Source organism: Syngnathus floridae, chromosome 4, assembly GCF_059516105.1.
Source record: "Syngnathus floridae isolate MCC-2025c chromosome 4, RoL_Sflo_1.0, whole genome shotgun sequence".
Lineage (NCBI taxonomy): Eukaryota > Metazoa > Chordata > Actinopteri > Syngnathiformes > Syngnathidae > Syngnathus > Syngnathus floridae.
Genome location: NC_142416.1, coordinates 13,067,666 through 13,086,805, shown reverse-complemented (window position 1 = coordinate 13,086,805; position 19,140 = coordinate 13,067,666). Strand labels below are relative to the sequence as shown.

The 19,140-nt window shown below is 40.8% G+C and overlaps 2 protein-coding genes across 4 annotated transcripts in view; both read left to right on the top strand.

The window, feature by feature from the left end:
* Positions 1-15,213, top strand: part of LOC148399243 (phospholipid-transporting ATPase ABCA1-like) — a 29,286-nt gene extending 14,073 nt beyond the window's left edge. For 2 of the 3 annotated variants that reach the window (XM_088372890.1, XM_088372891.1), the window contains exons 9-48: positions 597-840; positions 925-1,064; positions 1,138-1,254; positions 2,335-2,529; positions 3,479-3,687; positions 3,771-3,947; positions 4,025-4,247; positions 4,348-4,569; positions 4,668-4,872; positions 4,984-5,097; positions 5,165-5,339; positions 5,427-5,558; positions 5,675-5,814; positions 5,907-6,044; positions 6,265-6,494; positions 6,577-6,921; positions 7,042-7,093; positions 7,186-7,290; positions 7,418-7,566; positions 7,907-8,031; positions 8,152-8,250; positions 8,391-8,580; positions 8,655-8,749; positions 8,847-8,879; positions 8,961-9,066; positions 9,190-9,264; positions 9,352-9,521; positions 9,624-9,801; positions 10,118-10,233; positions 10,369-10,513; positions 10,602-10,725; positions 10,837-10,966; positions 11,090-11,273; positions 11,418-11,524; positions 11,643-11,784; positions 11,917-12,051; positions 12,134-12,237; positions 12,335-12,427; positions 12,797-13,040; positions 13,132-15,213. In XM_088372890.1, coding sequence (XP_088229016.1) covers positions 597-840; positions 925-1,064; positions 1,138-1,254; positions 2,335-2,529; positions 3,479-3,687; positions 3,771-3,947; positions 4,025-4,247; positions 4,348-4,569; positions 4,668-4,872; positions 4,984-5,097; positions 5,165-5,339; positions 5,427-5,558; positions 5,675-5,814; positions 5,907-6,044; positions 6,265-6,494; positions 6,577-6,921; positions 7,042-7,093; positions 7,186-7,290; positions 7,418-7,566; positions 7,907-8,031; positions 8,152-8,250; positions 8,391-8,580; positions 8,655-8,749; positions 8,847-8,879; positions 8,961-9,066; positions 9,190-9,264; positions 9,352-9,521; positions 9,624-9,801; positions 10,118-10,233; positions 10,369-10,513; positions 10,602-10,725; positions 10,837-10,966; positions 11,090-11,273; positions 11,418-11,524; positions 11,643-11,784; positions 11,917-12,051; positions 12,134-12,237; positions 12,335-12,427; positions 12,797-13,040; positions 13,132-13,275 — 6,051 coding nt within the window. In that variant the 3' untranslated portion in view covers positions 13,276-15,213. The remainder of the gene's footprint in view (positions 1-596; positions 841-924; positions 1,065-1,137; positions 1,255-2,334; positions 2,530-3,478; positions 3,688-3,770; positions 3,948-4,024; positions 4,248-4,347; positions 4,570-4,667; positions 4,873-4,983; positions 5,098-5,164; positions 5,340-5,426; positions 5,559-5,674; positions 5,815-5,906; positions 6,045-6,264; positions 6,495-6,576; positions 6,922-7,041; positions 7,094-7,185; positions 7,291-7,417; positions 7,567-7,906; positions 8,032-8,151; positions 8,251-8,390; positions 8,581-8,654; positions 8,750-8,846; positions 8,880-8,960; positions 9,067-9,189; positions 9,265-9,351; positions 9,522-9,623; positions 9,802-10,117; positions 10,234-10,368; positions 10,514-10,601; positions 10,726-10,836; positions 10,967-11,089; positions 11,274-11,417; positions 11,525-11,642; positions 11,785-11,916; positions 12,052-12,133; positions 12,238-12,334; positions 12,428-12,796; positions 13,041-13,131) is intronic. The other variant, XM_088372892.1, reaches the window with a different exon arrangement.
* Positions 15,214-15,852: 639 nt separating this feature from the next.
* On the top strand, positions 15,853-17,702 carry spink4 (serine peptidase inhibitor, Kazal type 4). The gene is made up of 4 exons (XM_088372963.1): positions 15,853-16,011; positions 16,792-16,820; positions 17,007-17,119; positions 17,432-17,702. The coding sequence occupies exons 1-4, from the start codon at positions 15,918-15,920 to the stop codon at positions 17,478-17,480; spliced, it is 285 nt and encodes a 94-aa protein (XP_088229089.1). The 5' UTR covers positions 15,853-15,917; the 3' UTR covers positions 17,481-17,702.
* The last annotated feature ends 1,438 nt before the right edge of the window (positions 17,703-19,140 follow it).

The following is a 19,140-nucleotide window of genomic DNA, read 5'->3' as shown; positions in this document are numbered from 1 at the left end:
CACAGTGCCCCCCCCCCCCCCCCCACTGCAGTGCATACACACTCACACACGGCGCCATGTCTGGAATACCATTAAGAGTGCTGATCATGACAATCAGTAAATTCAAAATAGGGTCTCGCAGACACTCACTGTGTTGTGACACTTGATCTTTGGCACATCTGATATTCACGGCGTTTACAATAAAACGTTTGAAATAACAACCACAGTGGTGTTTTTAAAACCACTGGTGACTTTGTTACACAGTGAACATTAGATTCTGTTGACAGGGAAATGTGCCTTGAAGATATTTGATGGTCAAATATTTACACTTGTACTCTGTACCTGTAGTGTTCATCTTTCCGGTTGAAATAATGTGCACATAGAATTGTGCTCGTAGAATTGTCTATTCCCTTAACTCGTCAACATTTATATGCCTTATAAGGAAAGGTATTTTCATCAATGACCTTTGCACACATCCTTGACCTGAGAGAGACCCCAAAGACTCACAATTCTATCTAGTTAAAGGGGGGTACGGTTTGGGCTCCTGAATTCTTCCATGCCAAATTAATCCAAGCATGTTTCCCGTTGTTTACACTGTGTTGTGTTTGTCTCTCCAGCTTGCTAGCATGAAGAGTTGGAAAGATATGCGAAAAGAGATCCTTTATCTCACTGCCAATGCCACGGGATCTCCGAATCAGATGTACCAGGCTGTGTCACGTATTGTGTGCGGCCACCCAGAGGGAGGCGGCCTGAAAATCAAGTCTCTCAACTGGTATGAAGATAACAACTACAAGGCACTGTTTGGAAACCATGGCAACGACAGCGATAATGAGCCACTTTCCACTTATGACAATACATCCAGTAAGTGTCCAATAATGCTCTTATTGAGAAGTAGTTTGAAATGATGTCCATTAATTCTAAATTCTTTGTTGCTTCTCTGTCAAGCTCCTTATTGCAATAGCATGATGCGCAGACTGGAGTCTAGTCCCATTTCCAGGATGATCTGGAGAGCTCTGAAGCCTCTGCTGGTGGGAAAAATCCTGTACACCCCAGATACTCCAGCCACACAGAGGATAATCCACGAGGTATACACTTAGAGTCTTGGTGGAAGATCATCCCTTCTAAATGGTGATTAATGTGCGGGATTGGCTCCTCCAGGTGAACAAGACCTTCCAGGAACTTGGCCTGTTGAGGGACCTTGGTGGGATGTGGGATGAGATGAAGCCCAAAGTGTGGAATTTCATGGAGAACAGTGAAGAAATGGACTTGGTCAGGGTGAGTGGGCTACGCTGACAGAACACGCATACATACTATATTAACGTCATTCAGCTTGTCTTGCTCTAAACTTGTGACAGCAGTGTTCTTAGGCGCTTGCCTAAATTCAGTACCAAAACACTCGACTGGCGTCACGATCCATTCTGCTTTGTTATGACCTTATATAACAACTGTTATACATAAACAACTTTGCACAACCAAGTTTATCCTCAGGCTGTGTGAAAATAAGGTAGAGAAAATGAACACCGGACTGACTTGTTTTCAGGGTAATCATGAGGGACAAACATCAGAGACTATTGCTCAGGGATCCAATTTCTCAACCCCTTTCAGAACATCTAGTCATTTTCAAGACACAAAAAAAGAAAAGTAAAGAAATATAGTACATGAACAATTCTACATGATATATAATTAGTCTTACATATGATTTAGGGCAGATTAACAGGAAAGAAAATGCAGCCACCTAACGAGAAATGAAAATATCAAGATTTTTTTTTTCTCTCAAGTTCTCAGATGGCATACTCACAAAATGGTTGCTCTTGGCCGCTTTAAAGTTAAACGTTCATCATTGCCACCTAGTGCTCAATGTTCAAACGAAATCACACCAAAAGTCACCACTAACACACAATAATATTTCTTCATTCCGTGTATGAATTTAAATTTGTGTTGCAAATATAGGCTATAAAATGGGTAACACTTAACTGACCTAACCCAACCTAACTTTAGCTGTAAATGAAATTATTATGAGAGTCAAGTTGTATAGTTGTATATCTATATACATCTATAATTTGCAAGTCGTTTTTATTTAAATGATAATAATAATGATTTGCAATCGAATAACATCCTCTACTCATTTTTATAAAACTGTGTTATTTGATGGATGTCCACCCAGTTAAAGTCTGTCTTGCCCTGATAGTGGAATGGGAAGATGAACTTTAAAAGCCTGAGAGGGAATATCCAAAAATGGAGCTATAATAAATGGGTCTGATTTTAGCCATAAAGCATGCAGAGTGTTTGTTGTTGTTTTATGATTAAAAGTCATATACATTTTTTATGATTTTAAACAAAACTCTTTTCTTGCAGACGCTGCTCCAAAACAACGCCAGTGCCACTTTCTTGAACACCCAACTCAGTGGAACGGAGTGGCGGGTGTCCGATGTGTCGCACTTCCTTTCCAAATCATCATCTGACCAAAGACCAGCCGGATCAGCATACACCTGGAGGGATGTCTTCAATGAAACTGACCAGGCCATACACACCATCACCCGCTTTATGGAAGTCAGTATGATTAAAGCACATTAAAAAAAAAGTAATATAGAAAAAAATTATTGCATTATAATTTAACTAGCTCAAAAGCACAGATGAAACATTTTCTCTGCTTTAGAAATAACTTCTCATTTAGGTTGTTATGCAAGAGGAAACTCAATAAGGCAATAAGCTGACTCCTAATTGGCCATTTAGGTCATCGTGTTAACATTGTTTTCAAGCTCTTGTAGCAGTACTACAGTATGTCAATCGATTCATGATACTGTCTCTTTCTATGTTTAGTGGGTCAGCATGCCAAGGCTTGGCTAAAGAGCCATGACATCATGCTCCCAACAAAAATTAACCAGGGTTCTCTCCCAGCTGAAAGGACCTTGTGTGTTTTATTTATCTTCGTCAGGGATACAATTGTTGAAGGTTGCTAATTCAGTGGGCCTTGTGACATTCTTCTTCTTGGAACTGATGCTCAGATTAGGGCAGATACAGTAAAATCTCTCTTTTGGTCTCTTTATATTCATGTGGCAAATGCCATTACTTGCATAACATGGGCAATGTCCAGCCCAACTATAAGCAAGATCTCGACCTACTGACCTACTTGGTGGAATCCACCTCCTAAGGAACTCATATAATGCCATCTTGCTGTCTTTCTTCACAAGAACTATGTCAGGGCCAAATAGTTCAAACACTTTGTGTCATGCCTGTCGTCCTCAGGCTGTCTTTTCATGAGGTTTTGAACTCACTGTCCTCAAAGACACCTGGTGCAGGACAGCTTAAATCAGTTAAGAGGCTCAGCTTGTGCTTTGCTCTTGCACTGTCTATTCAAAGCCCATGTGCATTATCGACCATTTAGGATCACAATTGTAATATTTTTCAGAAGTGGGTTCATGTGAGTCTTATTTACCGGTACTTAATCCTCAAATGTGGACCTCTTGCCATAACCCACCTTTCCCTCTTTCCAAATCAGTGTGTGAACCTGGACAAACTGGAGCCAGTAGCAAACGAGGAGCGCTTGGTCAACAAATCCATGGGTCTGCTCGACAACCAAAAGTTCTGGGCAGGAATTGTGTTCCCTGACATCACCCATGGCAACAGCTCTGACCTGCCTCCCAAAGTCAACTACAAAATCCGCATGGACATCGATAATGTTGAGAGGACCAACAAGATCAAGGATGGGTATGTTTGAAGTGCCATTAAAGTACTCCTCAGGAACAAGTACTCGAGCTATAAAGGAGCTTTCTGAATTTTGTGTTTTATAGCTACTGGGACCCCGGCCCCAGGGCAGACCCTTTTGAGGACTTGCGCTACATCTGGGGCGGATTCTCCTACCTGCAGGATGTGATTGAACAGGGAATCATCCGAGCCGTGACGGGCACCAAGGAAAAGACTGGGATCTACATTCAGCAGATGCCTTACCCTTGCTACGTAGATGACATGTAAGTGACGCCACAATGTAAAAACAATGATGCAGGAGGCTGATTTATCAAGTTCTGGTTCTCGCTTGCTCTTGTAGTTTTCTGCGGGTGATGAGTCGATCGATGCCTCTTTTCATGACGTTGGCATGGATGTACTCGGTGGCCATCATCATCAAGGGTGTGGTCTACGAGAAGGAAGCCCGGCTCAAGGAGACCATGAGGATTATGGGACTGAACAACGGCACCTTGTGGCTCAGCTGGTTCATTAGCAGTTTGATTCCATTGATGATCAGCGCCGGGTTATTGGTCTTGTTGTTGAAGGTCAGTAACCAATCAAAACTCTGATTCTGTTTTTCTGTTCCAATACAACTTTGAATGAAATGTATGCGCGTTTTTTTTTTTTTTCCCTCTCTCCTGTCAGATGGGAAACTTGCTGCCTTACAGCGACTCAGGCGTGGTCTTCCTTTTCCTGAGCTCTTTTGGCGTGGTAACCATTATGCAGTGCTTCCTGATCAGCACGTTGTTCTCTCGTGCTAACTTGGCAGCGGCTTGTGGTGGAATCATCTATTTCACCCTCTACCTGCCCTACGTGCTGTGTGTTGCCTGGCAAGACTACGTGGGATATGGAGCAAAAATTGTTGTGGTGTGTGGAGAGTTTGATAATCCCGACTCAACTCCCTGTTTGTGAATTTACCTTCTCTGACCATTGACTGATTATCGTGTTTTCCATGCTTCTCGCAGAGCTTGCTGTCTCCTGTGGCTTTTGGATTTGGCTGTGAATACTTATCCCTGTTTGAGGAGCAAGGTGTGGGAATCCAGTGGTCCAATTTGCTGGCGAGCCCCCTTGAAGAGGACAGTTACAATCTGACCACCTCCATTTGTCTCATGCTCTTTGACGCTGTGCTCTATGGACTAATGACATGGTACATTGAAGCTGTGTTCCCGGGTGAGTGTTTTCACAATCGGTGTTTGACTACTTTTATGCAAATCAGCAGATGTGGTAAATCAGAAACATTGTTGATAAGATACTAAAAGACTGTAAATATTTCCATCACAGGCCAGTATGGAATCCCCAGGCCTTGGTATTTCCCTTTAACTAAGACCTACTGGTGTGGCGAGAAACAGAGCAAGGACATATCGACTCCTATGTCCAAGAAGAGCAACGCTGATGGTACAAATCTGCTTTTTTTCTCAAACGTAATTAAACCATACTGATGTGGTGTTTCAATTGTTTCCAGCCACGTGCATAGAGGAGGAGCCAAGCCACATAGATCCAGGTGTTTACATTGAGAATCTGGTAAAGGTCTACAGTCATGGAAACAAGCTGGCAGTTGATGGGCTCTCCCTGAGATTCTACGAAGGACAGATTACCTCTTTCCTGGGCCACAATGGAGCCGGCAAGACCACAACAATGTAAGGGAACACGTCATGTGTGTCAACAACAAATGTTCCCGTTCAAGGAGGCGATCGACTCATTTTTCCCTGCTTATTATTTCTTAGGTCAATCCTTACGGGGTTGTTCCCGCCCACTTCAGGAACAGCCTACATCTTAGGCAAAGACATCCGCTCGGAGCTTAGTACCATCAGACAGAATCTGGGTGTCTGCCCCCAGCACAATGTGCTTTTCAGCATGTACGTAATCACAGTCAATTGCAGTCATGAGAGATGGTTGATTTTATTAAGACGCATTTTGCTAATCCTGGAAATTGTGTTGGCATTGCTTCATGATTTGCTTGATGTGAATGCAGGCTGACAGTGGAAGAGCACATCTGGTTCTATGCTCGCCTGAAGGGACTGCCTGAGGACATTGTAAAGGCCGAAATGGAACAAATTGTCAAAGATGTTGGATTGCCTCATAAGCGACAGTCACGCACCAGCACACTTTCAGGTTGGCGCGCTTTTATTTTGCCCAATTTTTAATCTTTTGGTCTATAAACAAGAAACCAGCTTGTGACACTTCTCCCATGGCTTTTAATTCAGGTGGAATGCAGCGGAAATTGTCAGTGGCCTTGGCTTTTGTTGGGGGCTCCAAAGTTGTAATCTTGGATGAACCCACCGCTGGAGTTGACCCCTATGCACGCAGGGGCATCTGGGATCTGCTTCTTAAATACCGACAAGGTAAATTGGATATTCCATTCATTTTCACTACATAAACATGACGGATCATATTCATACAATCAAATAAAATGGAAACATGTAAATGAAAACACCACGATTGAGGTCAGAACCTTAAATAGATTTAAGGACTCGACAAACTTAAGTGTCAGTTTGGCTTGTGGTTAGGCAAAAACGCCAACAATGATTTGACCCTAAAGCAATTTTGTTGTCTCTCTGTCAGGCCGCACTATCATCCTGTCCACCCATCACATGGATGAAGCTGACATCCTGGGTGACCGCATCGCCATCATCTCCCACGGCAAGCTATGCTGTGTCGGCTCCTCCCTCTTCCTGAAGACCCAACTGGGCACTGGCTACTACCTGACCCTGGTCAAGCGAGACTACGATTTGGCTCTTCAGTCCTGCAGGAATTCTGCAAGCACCGTGTCTTACAGCAAGAAACCCGAGAAGGTAGGAGGGCTTGTGTGTGTGTGTCTCACTTGAAATGTTGGGATGATACAGTCTTGGTTTAAATTTAAATTCATTCACTTAGGAGGATAGCGTCTCTGAAAGCAGTTCCGATGCTGGCCTTGGCAGTGAACCAGAAAGTGAAACCACCACCATTGGTATTTTTACAAATGAAACACATTGGTTATTTTTTCAAACTAAAACCAAGACCTCTCTTGTGCCGTCAGATGTTTCCCTCATCTCCAACGTGATTTTCAAGCATGTGTCAAAGGCTCGCCTGGTGGAGGATCTCGGACACGAGCTCACCTATATCTTACCCTATCAGTCAGCTAAAGATGGAGCCTTTGTAGAGCTCTTCCATGAGCTTGATGACCGTCTCACCGACCTAGGAATATCGAGCTATGGAATATCAGACACAACCTTGGAGGAGGTAAAGAGCCTTTTTCAGCCTTAATACTACTGTGAGCAATCAAGTGTGCATGGATCATATTTTTTTATGTGATTTAATAATGACCCTCCGCTGAAATTTTAATCATGTCTTCTCTTTTAGATTTTCTTGAAAGTGGCTGAGGACAGTGGAGTTGATTCTGTGGAACTTTCAGGTGAGTTCTGATCAATTGAAAGTCTTGTATTGCATAAAATGTTCAAAATCTGCCTAAGGAAACGTAACAACCATGCCATAACATGTTTACAGATGGGGTAGTGCCAACGAGGACACGTCGCCGTCATGCATTTGGAGACCATCAGAGCTGCTTGAAGCCCTTCACTGAAGATGACTTTGATTTCAATGACTCTGAAGGTGAGCCAGTGGTGGAATTACTGAAAGTCTTTGTTGCCATTCCTAAATGCAAAAATGTAATAAAATCATGTAGTAATAAAGAATCACGGTTTGAATGCTTGCGCACGTTTGTGGTGTGTGTCTACAGAGTCCCGTGAGACAGACTGGCTTAGTGGCAGTGATGGTAAAGGCTCATTCCAGGTGAAAGGCTGGAGTCTGAAGCGGCAACAGTTTGTGGCACTGCTCTGGAAAAGATTCCTCTATGCTCGACGTTCCAGGAAAGGCTTTTTCGCACAGGTATGTCAAGCTTCTTTTTTTTTTTTTCAAATAAACAAATGGATTAGATGGGCAAATGCATTGAGATATCTAGAGTTGGTTTCTCCTTTGCAGTTACAACAGAACGGACTTGGGTGTTTTAAAACAGTTACCTTAAAGTTAAATGCAAATAATTGTCCTTAGTGTCAATGTAAAATGAAGAATTATAATTTAAATGAAACTAAGGTTTTAAGCCCAATCAGCGATTGATTAAGAGGTGTCACTCAGTATTTTTTGTCCACATTTTGTCATTCTCTTCCAAGTTATATTGTTTTCATTTTCATTAAAAAAAAAATGCTATTCTCTTTTTTTTTCCCACTAGATTGTCCTACCAGCTGTGTTTGTGTGTATTGCGCTGGTGTTCAGCTTAATAGTTCCACCATTTGGAAAGTACCCCAGCCTGGCTCTGCATCCCAGCATGTATGGAGAGCAGTTTACCTTTGTCAGGTATGCTTATCAATCAGCCATTATGAAAATAACTGCTTGGAAACACATTTGATTTCATCCCTCTCATTCAACGGAATAACAAACACACATTAAATTCAACTTATTTGTGTGCCTTTATAGTAATGACATACCTGAGGACCCTCATGCCAACAAACTACTTGGAGCTTTGACAGACAAATCGGGATTTACGACACGCTGCGTGGAAGGAGAATCCCTTTTGTGAGTCATAATAGAAACAAACAGAATCAATTGTGTGGATTCAAAACAAAATATGTTCATTATTAGCAATAGTTTTAGTGATCATCCATTTTATTTTGACTTTGTAAATGAATGTGTATCAATATCTCTGTATGCTGCAGGGACACTTCGTGCGCCGGCGTGGAGAATGAATGGTTGATTCCAGAAGTTCCTCAAAGCGTGAAGGACATGTTCGACAACGGCAACTGGTCCATGGAGAATCCATCACCTCTGTGTGAATGCAGTTGCGAGGGGCGCAAAAGGATGCTGCCTGAATGTCCAGCTGGTGCAGGAGGCCTTCCACCTCCTCAAGTTAGTAAAGCCAAATAATGTACAGGTTACCTACTTAAACTGTAACCTAACCATTTTGACGGTTTTATTTTCAGATGAAGCTCAGTGACACCGACACTCTTCAGAATTTGACAGGCAGAAACGTGTCAGATTATCTGGTGAAGACCTACGCTCAGATCATTGGCAAAAGGTGACACATTTTATTGTTGTTCCCATATTATTTGGCTTTATAGGGTCATTTTTCCAAAGTGGTCATTAATATCTTTTTTGTTTCTAAAACCTCCTAGCCTGAAGAACAAGATCTGGGTCAACGAGTTTAGGTATTTTAGCTGACATTCAATCCCTCTTGAGAGCTTGAATCTGGGCTGTCTCTGGTATTAAAAGAACTTATCTGTGCACAGATATGGTGGCTTCTCGCTTGGCGCCAAGGGCTCTCAGTCGCCAGCCCAGATAGACGACATCGATGAGGCAATTGCTCAATTGCGTAGGCGCTTCCGTCTCGAAAGGGTAAGGAATGTCCGAATTCATTTTTTTCGCTCTTTGAAAACAAAATGGGCGTAAAAAATTGTTTAAGATACGGAAAACCTAAAGACCTTACCTCAAAGTCTGTCTTCTTCACCAACCATCTAGGGAACCGCAGCAGATCGTTTCTTTCGCAGTCTCTCCAACTTCATTCAAGGACTAGACACCAATAATAATGTCAAGGTTAGTGCATGCTCACATGCATAATAAAAGGGTGACTGAAAATGTACAACTTGACAACAACTGGCATGATGTCCCATCTGTTGACAGATCTGGTTCAACAACAAGGGCTGGCACAGTATTGGCTCTTTTCTAAATGTGATGAACAATGGCATCCTTCGAGCAAGTCTGCCAGCTGGCCAGGACCCCGCCAAGTTTGCTATCACGGCATACAATCATCCCCTCAATCTCACCAAGGAGCAGCTGTCACAAGTTGCCCTGTAAGTAAACTGAAACAACCCCTGAAAAAAACCCCAAAAAAAACATAATTTCAAGAAAACTTAATCATGACTTTCTTTTTCATTTGTTATTTATTTTGTCAGAATGACCACATCGGTGGATGTGCTGGTGTCCATCTGCGTGATCTTCGCCATGTCCTTTGTACCTGCCAGCTTTGTCGTCTTTCTCATCCAGGAGAGGGTGAACAAAGCCAAACACTTGCAGTTTATCAGTGGAGTGCAACCTTTCCTCTACTGGCTGGCCAACTTTGTCTGGGACATGGTAGGACATTCCTCTCCAATCTGTTTTGTGATAGGAGGATTACTTGTGAATGATGTGACCTTAGAAAGCTGCCTTGCTTACTTATTGTAAACGAAATACCTGCATGAATGAAAGTTCTTTTTGAAATCTCGTTTATCTGTTGGGGTTGGGCTAAATGATTTACTGCTAGTTCATTCCACAGGCTAGGTAATATGTGCCATGCAAACCACACAAGATCCATGATACTCAAAATGGTTGCAGCTTACATCTACGATGCTCAAAATGGTTGCAGCCTACTCAAATATTCTTTTATTTATGTTCTGTCCTCTTCTTACAGTGTAACTACATCGTACCCGCCACGCTGGTGATCATCATTTTCATCTGCTTCCAACAAGATGCTTATGTCTCCTCCACAAACCTGCCTGTGCTAGCCCTGCTGCTGCTGCTGTATGGGTAAGTTGGAGTGTAATTTTGTTATGTAATATCCATTTTAAATATGTTTATTGTGTATTTGTGTCATTTTTATGTGCTTGAAACCAGCCTTGCACACGTAAATAGTGTTTTAATGTGTCTTTTCTTTTTTTCCAGGTGGTCCATCACACCTCTCATGTACCCGGCCTCATTCTTCTTTAAGATACCCAGCACAGCTTACGTCGTTCTGACCAGTGTCAACATACTGATAGGAATAAACGGCAGCGTGTCCACGTTTGTGCTGGAGCTGTTTGGAGGCAATGTAAATATCAACTTCTCTCATTTGGATTTCGTGGCCATTTTTTACAGCAAACTATAATAATTGAGAGAGAATGTTTGGATCCCTTCAGGAGATTGGTGGCATCAATGACATCCTGAAGAACGTATTCCTCATCTTCCCTCACTTCTGTCTGGGACGTGGTTTGATCGACATGGTGAAGAATCAAGCAATGGCTGATGCTTTGGAAAGATTCGGTAAGCGCAGCAGAGTGGCCTGGCAGAAAAAGTAAACTAGTCCGTGCCACTTTTAATATGAACCATGAAAACATTTTTGTGGGTTCTGACGAGATGTTTTTGGGCGTTTAGGGGAAAACCGTTTCCGTTCCCCTCTGGCCTGGGACATGGTGGGAAAGAACCTGTTTGCAATGGCCATTGAGGGAGTCATCTTCTTCTGCATCACCATCCTCATCCAGTATCGTTTCTGTATCAAGGCCAGGTGTGTGCATGGAAAGAATTTATCTGTGTTCTTTGACATTTTTAAGCATTCACAATGGGACTAATTCTTGTCTCTCTGATACCTTAATGAGTGTGACCTCAACTCTACACGTTGTCTTTGCAGGTCTTCATCCAGTCACCTGAAGCCAATCGGAGAAGAAGATGAAGATGTGGCCAGAGAAAGGCAAAGAATCCTCAGCGGTGCAGGACAGAGTGATATTTTGGAGCTTCGTCAGCTGACTAAGATTTATAAACGGAAACAGAAGCCCGCAGTGGACCGCCTGTGCGTTGGCATTCCCCCAGGCGAGGTAGGGAATACATTTCTTACTCTTTCAACATTCTTGACTATAGACACATTTAAATTGGGCCATCGAGCTCACCACAGTGGAATCCTGATCTGGTTTCTAATGGAATAGAAATGATATGTGAATGTTTGATTCTTTGTGTTTTAGTGTTTTGGTTTACTGGGAGTCAACGGAGCTGGAAAAACCAGTACGTTCAAAATGCTAACAGGCGATTCAGTGGTTACCAGTGGAGAGGCCTACCTGGCAGGCAAAAGGTACGACCCGTGTAACACTTAAAAGTACTTTGTAATTTATGCCGTTTCAGCGGCATTAGAACTTTTTGCTGGAAATGTTTGCTCATATTTTTCCTTGTGTTTATGCACTTCACTCTAGTGTTACAACAGAAATAGATGAGGTCCATCAGAACATGGGCTACTGTCCGCAGTTTGATGCCATCAATGACCTGCTGACGGGACGAGAGCACCTTGAGTTCTATGCCATTCTCAGGGGTGTTCCTGAGAAGGAAGTGTGTGAGGTCAGTAATACACACACAAGACACGCACACACAAAACCAAAATAAGCATTTGGAGAGCACCTTGGCGGCTACAAACATTGTTAGTTTAGGCATGGTGGGGGAAAAAGGCTGATGTTTGGTTCTCTCCATCAGGTGGCAGAGTGGGGCATTCGCAAGTTGGGTTTGGTCAAGTATGTTGACAAATCAGCAGGTAGCTACAGTGGAGGCAACATGAGAAAACTGTCGACCGCCATCGCTCTCATAGGAGGACCACCTGTTGTATTCCTGGTAAGAGGAAAACGGACACAATCATTAGTCGCCCTCGATGTTCCTTAATGAAAGGGATTCACATCATGTTAATATTTAACAGGATGAGCCTACAACAGGGATGGACCCGAAAGCACGGCGTGCCCTTTGGAACGCCATACTGAGCATTATCAAAGAGGGTCGATCTGTCGTTCTGACCTCCCACAGGTCAGAATTTAAAAACTGAAGTCACCAGCTGAGTAATTGATGTCTTGTATTTTCCCAAACATATATAATTTGATCTGGTGGCCTATTTTTTTAACAGCATGGAGGAGTGTGAAGCACTTTGCACCAGGATGGCCATCATGGTCAATGGCAGGTTCCGCTGTCTGGGGAGTGTGCAGCACCTGAAGAACAGGTAGGAATCACTGCAGAAAATGTCACCGACCTTATGACCTTGGCCAAGAAGGTTTCATAAGAAGTTATTCTATCAAGGAGGCCATAATTACATGTTGTTGAGAATACACACACTGAAGCATGTCCAGACACTGCCAATCAGATTTTAATATACTTATGGAGTCTGAATTTCAAACAAAACTTGGCACATTTGTGCCTTGAGAGAGATCTGCTAATGTTTTTAAATGTGGCATTTCTCCTCTCATTGGTGATATGAAGTGAGGGAATTAATGTTGCCAAATTGTATTCAGTGTGACGTCGTAAGTGTCAATGATACTCATTTCGGCTGCACATGAACACGACAATAAAACTTGTTTGTCCTTCCCCTCAGGTTTGGAGATGGCTACACCATCATCCTGAGGGTGGCCGGACCTGATCCTGACCTCAGGCCGGTGATGGAGTTCATCGAACGGGAACTTCCTGGCAGTACACTGAAGGAGAAGCATCGCAACATGCTTCAGTATCAACTGCCCTCTTCCCTCACCTCCCTTGCACGCATCTTCTCCCTGCTGGCCACCAACAAGGAGGCACTCAGAATAGAGGACTACTCTGTCTCTCAGACCACGCTAGACCAAGTAATGCCAAAACTTGTATATATATAAACAGTAAGTCTTTTATTTTGGCCACAGATCTAATCTAATCTTCCTTTCTCTTTCTCCCGCTAAGGTGTTTGTAAATTTTGCCAAGGACCAAAGTGACGAGGACCACTTGAAAGACGTCCACCTGAGCAAACGAGATGCGGTGGTCGTGAACATTTCCCAGTTCAACTCTTTCCTCATGGACAGCAAAACCAGGGAGAGCTGTGTCTGATTCCAGCATATCACCAGTGGGTGTCGCTGTTCGTCACTCTCGACTCTGACCACGGGCATGATGTGCGCCACAAAAACAGAAGCGGGAGACAGTATAAGTTCACTTTATTTTGTTGTCATTTGTAGTATTTTTTATTTTTATTACGTCTCAGTGGACCTGCTGTTAAGCGCACAGCCTCGAAAGATATTCTGAGGCATAGACTGCAGGTATTATGAAACACTGAACTCAATGCAAATCAATGCAAGAAATCTATATATTTAAGACGAGAAGATACTTTTGTGAGGGTTGGAGACTGGTGCTTCTCCTTCACTACGAACACTTGAAGCGGCGGCGTCAGGCTTGACTTGACATGTTTGACTGGAAAAGTAGCCGTGCTACTCTGTCAGAAGAAATCTAATTGAAAGCCCATTCCAAAAAGTATAGCAATCTACTTTGGGGAAGGTGGAAAAGAATGTTCCAATCATTCACTGCCAACTGCAAACGGATTTTAAAGACTTAAATCCCTTTTCAAGGTCAAATATCTTCGTTACCAGGAGCAGTTTTTATAAAGCATCATGTGGCTCAAACAGTCCAATCCATTTCAAGGGAGGAACACAAAATTTGTGACACTTTTTCTAATTCGATTCACGATAAGTCGCAATTTTGCTGTTCTTCTTTGAATAACAGTTGATTGATAACATTGTTGTCATTTTTGTTGTTGTTGTTCCTCATGTCATGACTTTTAGTTCATCACAGTGCCTATTGTGAAATGGGATTTAATGTGAGCACTCCATTAACAAAACCATCCACATATAGAGACTGGAAAGGGACGTATAAGCTCATTTGACAAAGCACAAAAAGGAGAAAAAAAAAACCCCAGTCCTTCCCTTTCCAAAGAACAAAACAAAATGTTGTTTCTTGATATCTGTACATGGTGTGCAGCTGTAATGCCATCTTTTCACTCACGCCCACCATCTTGGACTTCCTTAAGTGAAAACTGGAAGTGGATGAACAAGAAGATGTTAAGGAGATGAGAGATACATGCTTTTCACCACCTGGACACACTCTAGTGGAATTACATCACTATATTGTGAGTGTGGTGAAGCTTTGCAGACTGCTTCGTTCCTTGTAGATTTTTTTGAACATCATGAACATGAAGGCTCTAAATGAAGAAGAGGATTAGTAGGCTATGGGAAATCTGAAAGGTAGCACTCATACTTATGCTTGATGTCAGTTGTACTTCTGCTTTCCTTGTGATGGAACTAAAGATGGTCAATGTTATGTACAGTTGAGGTCTTGTGATGTTCACACAAAAATGACAAAACAGTTCCGTGCCAAATTGAGTTCAATATGTATCAACCAGCAGAATACTGACAAGGCAACTGTTTTGTACAATTTAAAGCTGTAATGATGATGATGATGATCATTTTTCCATTAGGTCAACTAAAAACAAACTACAACACGTTACTACTGTACGGTGAAAAGTTGCCAAACTCTTAATATTAATTGTGCTGCCACGATCGGACACAATCGGGGACCACTGCGATTTAATTAGTGCTCTGACCAAATAGATGCACGGTTGAAATAGATAACTGGTGCTGAATGTTCAGTAAAATCTTGCAAAGTGTTTCCTAACAGCTCTGTAATTATTAGAAAGCATGTTGTGGACCCTTAGGAAGGCTAAAAGACATTGAACCGTGCGTCCCAAAAGAAAAGTGCTGCACGACCGTATCCAATCTTTATTTTTAAAGGTGATTTTTAGCAAGGTGTGCTTTGACTGAGAAATGTCCAATTGCTCTCAGTGAAATCAAGAGATAGTGGTAAAGTGATTTTCTCCTCTTTTGCTCAATATTACTATTCGTTTACATTTTTTCAAGTATTAAACAACAGCTGTTTGAGTCTGTTGCCTGTTGTGTTAACTATCAAAATAAAGTTCATACATTTTGGGAAAAAAAAAAAGCTTTAGTTGACTTTTTGGGGAGGGTGAAGTATGGAGGGTTGGGGGATTAAACTGTGTAGCATGCTAATTATTTTAAAACTATATTAGCCTATATTTTTTAAACTTATAATTGAACATGTACAGTTACACATGAGAACACACTAGTCAAAAAATACTGGCAATACATACATGTGTATGTTTGTGTGTGTGTGTGTGTGTGTGTGTGTGTGTGTGTGTGTGTGTGTGTGTGTGTGTGTGTGTGTGTATATGTATGTGTATGTATGTATGCGTATGTATGTATGCGTATGTGTATATATATATATATATATATATATGTATGTATATTGTATGTATGCATGCATGTATGTATGTATGTATGTATGTATGTATGTATGTATGTATGTATGTATGTATGTATGTATGTATGTATGTATGTATGTATGTATGTATGTATGTATGTATGTATGTATGTATGTATGTATGTATGTATGTATGTATGTATGTATGTATGTATGTATGTATGTATGTATGTATGTATGTATGTATGTATGTATGTATGTATGTATGTATGTATGTATGTATGTATGTATGTATGTATGTATGCACGCGCACATGCACACACACACAGAAGGGCGAGAAGGGGTTAAATAGATTTTGTCTGGCATTCATTTACATCTGCAGTGTTCCCACGTTCGATAATACTTCCAGTAAAATCACAAACCTGATGTGTCAGTGTAATTCAGTTCTTCATCGATCACCATTCATCATGACTGGGAAAGTTTTGTTATTTGGACTCCTGTTCATCTGTGTGGCTGCAGGTATTTCCTATTTCTATATTGTAAAAGTGTATGTTTGTATGTGACGCATGTACTGTATCAATTAAGGTACGCAAGAACTGGTTTCCTAAAATATATAGTATGCTACAAATCATTTCCTATTATATTTGCTTATTCAAATATGTTTGATACACAGTATGTAATAAGTTTTAACTTGACTCAATTTATGAGCCACTTTAAAAACAACCACAGCTGAATGCAAAATGCAAACATAAGACAATTAAAACAATTTAATACCTACATAAAAAAGTAAACACTAAAACAGTACAAAGTCTCAAGATGAGTTGGAAGCCGGAGAATGAAATCATGTTTTATATTGCCCCACAGTATGTTTAATCTTTTGGAGGACTACACCGCAAGCCATATTGTTATTGAGAATGGCCAGAAGCAACTGACCTAATATTCAAGAGGACCTCCTTTAAAAATGAAGTGGTACAGAGTAATAAGGGGAGCAAGATGTCTTAATCTGTACAATCAATCACACCTTCTAAAAACCTCGAGGAAAACGATTCAAATTAATTCAAAATAGCTGAATAAGGAACCGGGTCGGAAGAGTTAAATGCAGTGGTTGAAATGACAATCGTAGCAGTAAACAAGCTACACTGACAAACTCTGGTTAAACGTTAACTATGCTCTTGCGCAATAAAGATAGACCACCAGGTCAAGCTCATGTTTTAATGTTCATAACCCAGAGTATAAGATGATGTATTTCTGAAAAGTATTTGTGTGAAGACTGAAATGATGATTCCACATTCTTCACAGATGCACAGAATGCAGCAACCCCAAGGATGGTGACGTACCTTTTATTGCACACATATTCTATACAAATTTGTTAAACTCATGTTGGTGTTTATTATTGTGGTTGCAATTTACGCTTTGCAATTATCTACAGCTGCAACATAAAAAAAAATAAAAATAATGCAGTAGTTCTTTACTTAGCGCCACAAAAGTTACAAATTTTACGTGTTATTCTGCAGCCATTTTGTCCTGGCCCTGAAGACTTTTTGGCATGCCCCATGAACTATGCCCCTGTTTGTGGTAGCGATGGAAACACCTACGCAAATGAGTGTACCCTTTGTGTCCACAGAAGGTAAGTACACAAACAAACACACAAATACAAAAGACAAAACACTCACACTAGTTTTTCAGAAAGCAAAATGTATTCACAGGCACGAAACTTCAACAACATTCCTAATTCAAAACTGTGATTGGTTGAAAATGACCCTCCACACAAGATTACACTTGTCCTTTTTTCTTTTGTGAGAGATAAGGATGTGACTCACAGTAACCTACTTTTCCCCTTAGTTGTCCCATTGTCCAATCATATAGAATTTGTACACAATGAAATAAAATCCACAAGGAATTCCAGCGATGTTTGAAGTACTTGATTTTCTCCCCACAGGACAACAAAATTGGATGTTTTGATTACTCACAATGAAGCCTGCTTCTGATCAGCTGTTCAGCAAGTAGATCAAATCAGCAGCAATGTTTCAATCCGAAGGAATATTAAATAAATAAAGAAGTCATCTACAAATACAATCCATGGTCTACAACTAGTTAACTAGTTTTTGTGTCCATGTTTACTGTCTGAGTTAGCTGTTTTTGTGTGTTGATATTGATTTTCAGTGATCTGACTGCAATAAATTCACTGCACTGACAGTGTGACATTGTCATTGTGAGTTAGTCATTGACCAGCATTCATCATGATTGGGAGACTTCTTCTTGTGGGACTTCTGCTCATCTGTGTGGTTGCAGGTATACAAAAATGAATATTTGATTTAGTATGTTTTTATACACTCAACTAAAATATTACAGTAGACATCCGTTTACTTGTAGTCTGGTTGCAGCTTTATTTGCAATTAGGGAGCGATTACTCCCCCCCCCAAAAAATCCCCCAATTTTCCCAAATTATTTCAATAAGAAATTACTTGCAATTACTATATGTGGATTTTCACATGTTTTGTCGATATCTAAAATAGCATTTTTGTCATACATCTGTTTGGGAAGTGCATGGTCGCTTCTATGAGGTCCTCCATCAGCGCTAGTGAATTTTGTTTTCAAATATCCATAATTTTAATTACTGAATGTTGTGCTATTTAGCCATGAGAATTGCTGTGTTGTGTTTTTTTTAAACATTACGTAAACCAACTTTCTTCTACAGTGTATTAATAAAGATGCACGGGTAGTTCCTTGGTAGTTCCTTGCATCTTTATAATGCAAGTCAAATATATTTCTCATGTTCCTTTGTTTTGTGTACTGAAGGTGTAGTATGAAAAATTGAACTGACTTTTATAAACAACTTCCGCTTTCACAGACACAGAGGCATACCCATATTTGAACGTGAGTGTTATCATAAATATTTACATTTGCTATCAGCTTCTCTGTGTGAAAGAAGTGATATAGAATGTTGTAAGTAACAAGTAGTTTTATTTTTTTTCTTAATTTAGCTCGCATGAGCTCGATTAATGAATATCAGTATGATGCATGATAATGAGTTAATTAAAACTAACACAAATGTATAATTATTGCACATTGACTGTGAACTTTAAGGCACCACTGCTTATTCTTGGCAAATATGTATTTATTCATTCATTTATTTTTTTTTTTTGCTCTTTGTCAGCCAATGTGTCCAGCTGGGCCAATTCATTTTTGCACCAAGATTTACAGCCCTGTGTGTGGTGCAGATAGAACCACTTACTCCAATGTGTGTGTTCTCTGTGAACACAACCAGTGAGTACTTCACACTACTCTCATGCACCCACATGCAAACTCACACACACGGCAAATTCACACATGAGGTCTGGTATTGTGTATTCTGGTGGTTAAAATAGAAACAACTACAACTGCAGTTCTGAACTCTGATTGGCCGATAGCAGCCTCCCATAGAGCAAGTGTACTATTGTTTTTTTTTGGGAACAGATAAGGAATGTTGCTTATGGCCATAATTAAATAATTATTATGGAAGAAATAGTTTGAGAATTTCATGAGTATTTTTTCAAGTTTGCATTTCTCCCAAAAAATTAATACCAAGTTAGAAGAAGTTTGAGTCATTTTCCCCATGTGCTTTAACACAGTTCAAGAAATGTCCTCTGTCATGTTACTTTTGAACTT

Coding starts and splice junctions, on each gene's coding strand:
- spink4 (XM_088372963.1), top strand. CDS start 15,918: ATGTGTCAGTGTAATTCAGTTCTTCATCGATCACCATTCATCATGACT. Junction 16,012..16,791: donor GTTCATCTGTGTGGCTGCAG/GTATTTCCTATT, acceptor CATTCTTCACAG/ATGCACAGAATGCAGCAACC. Junction 16,821..17,006: donor ATGCAGCAACCCCAAGGATG/GTGACGTACCTT, acceptor GTTATTCTGCAG/CCATTTTGTCCTGGCCCTGA.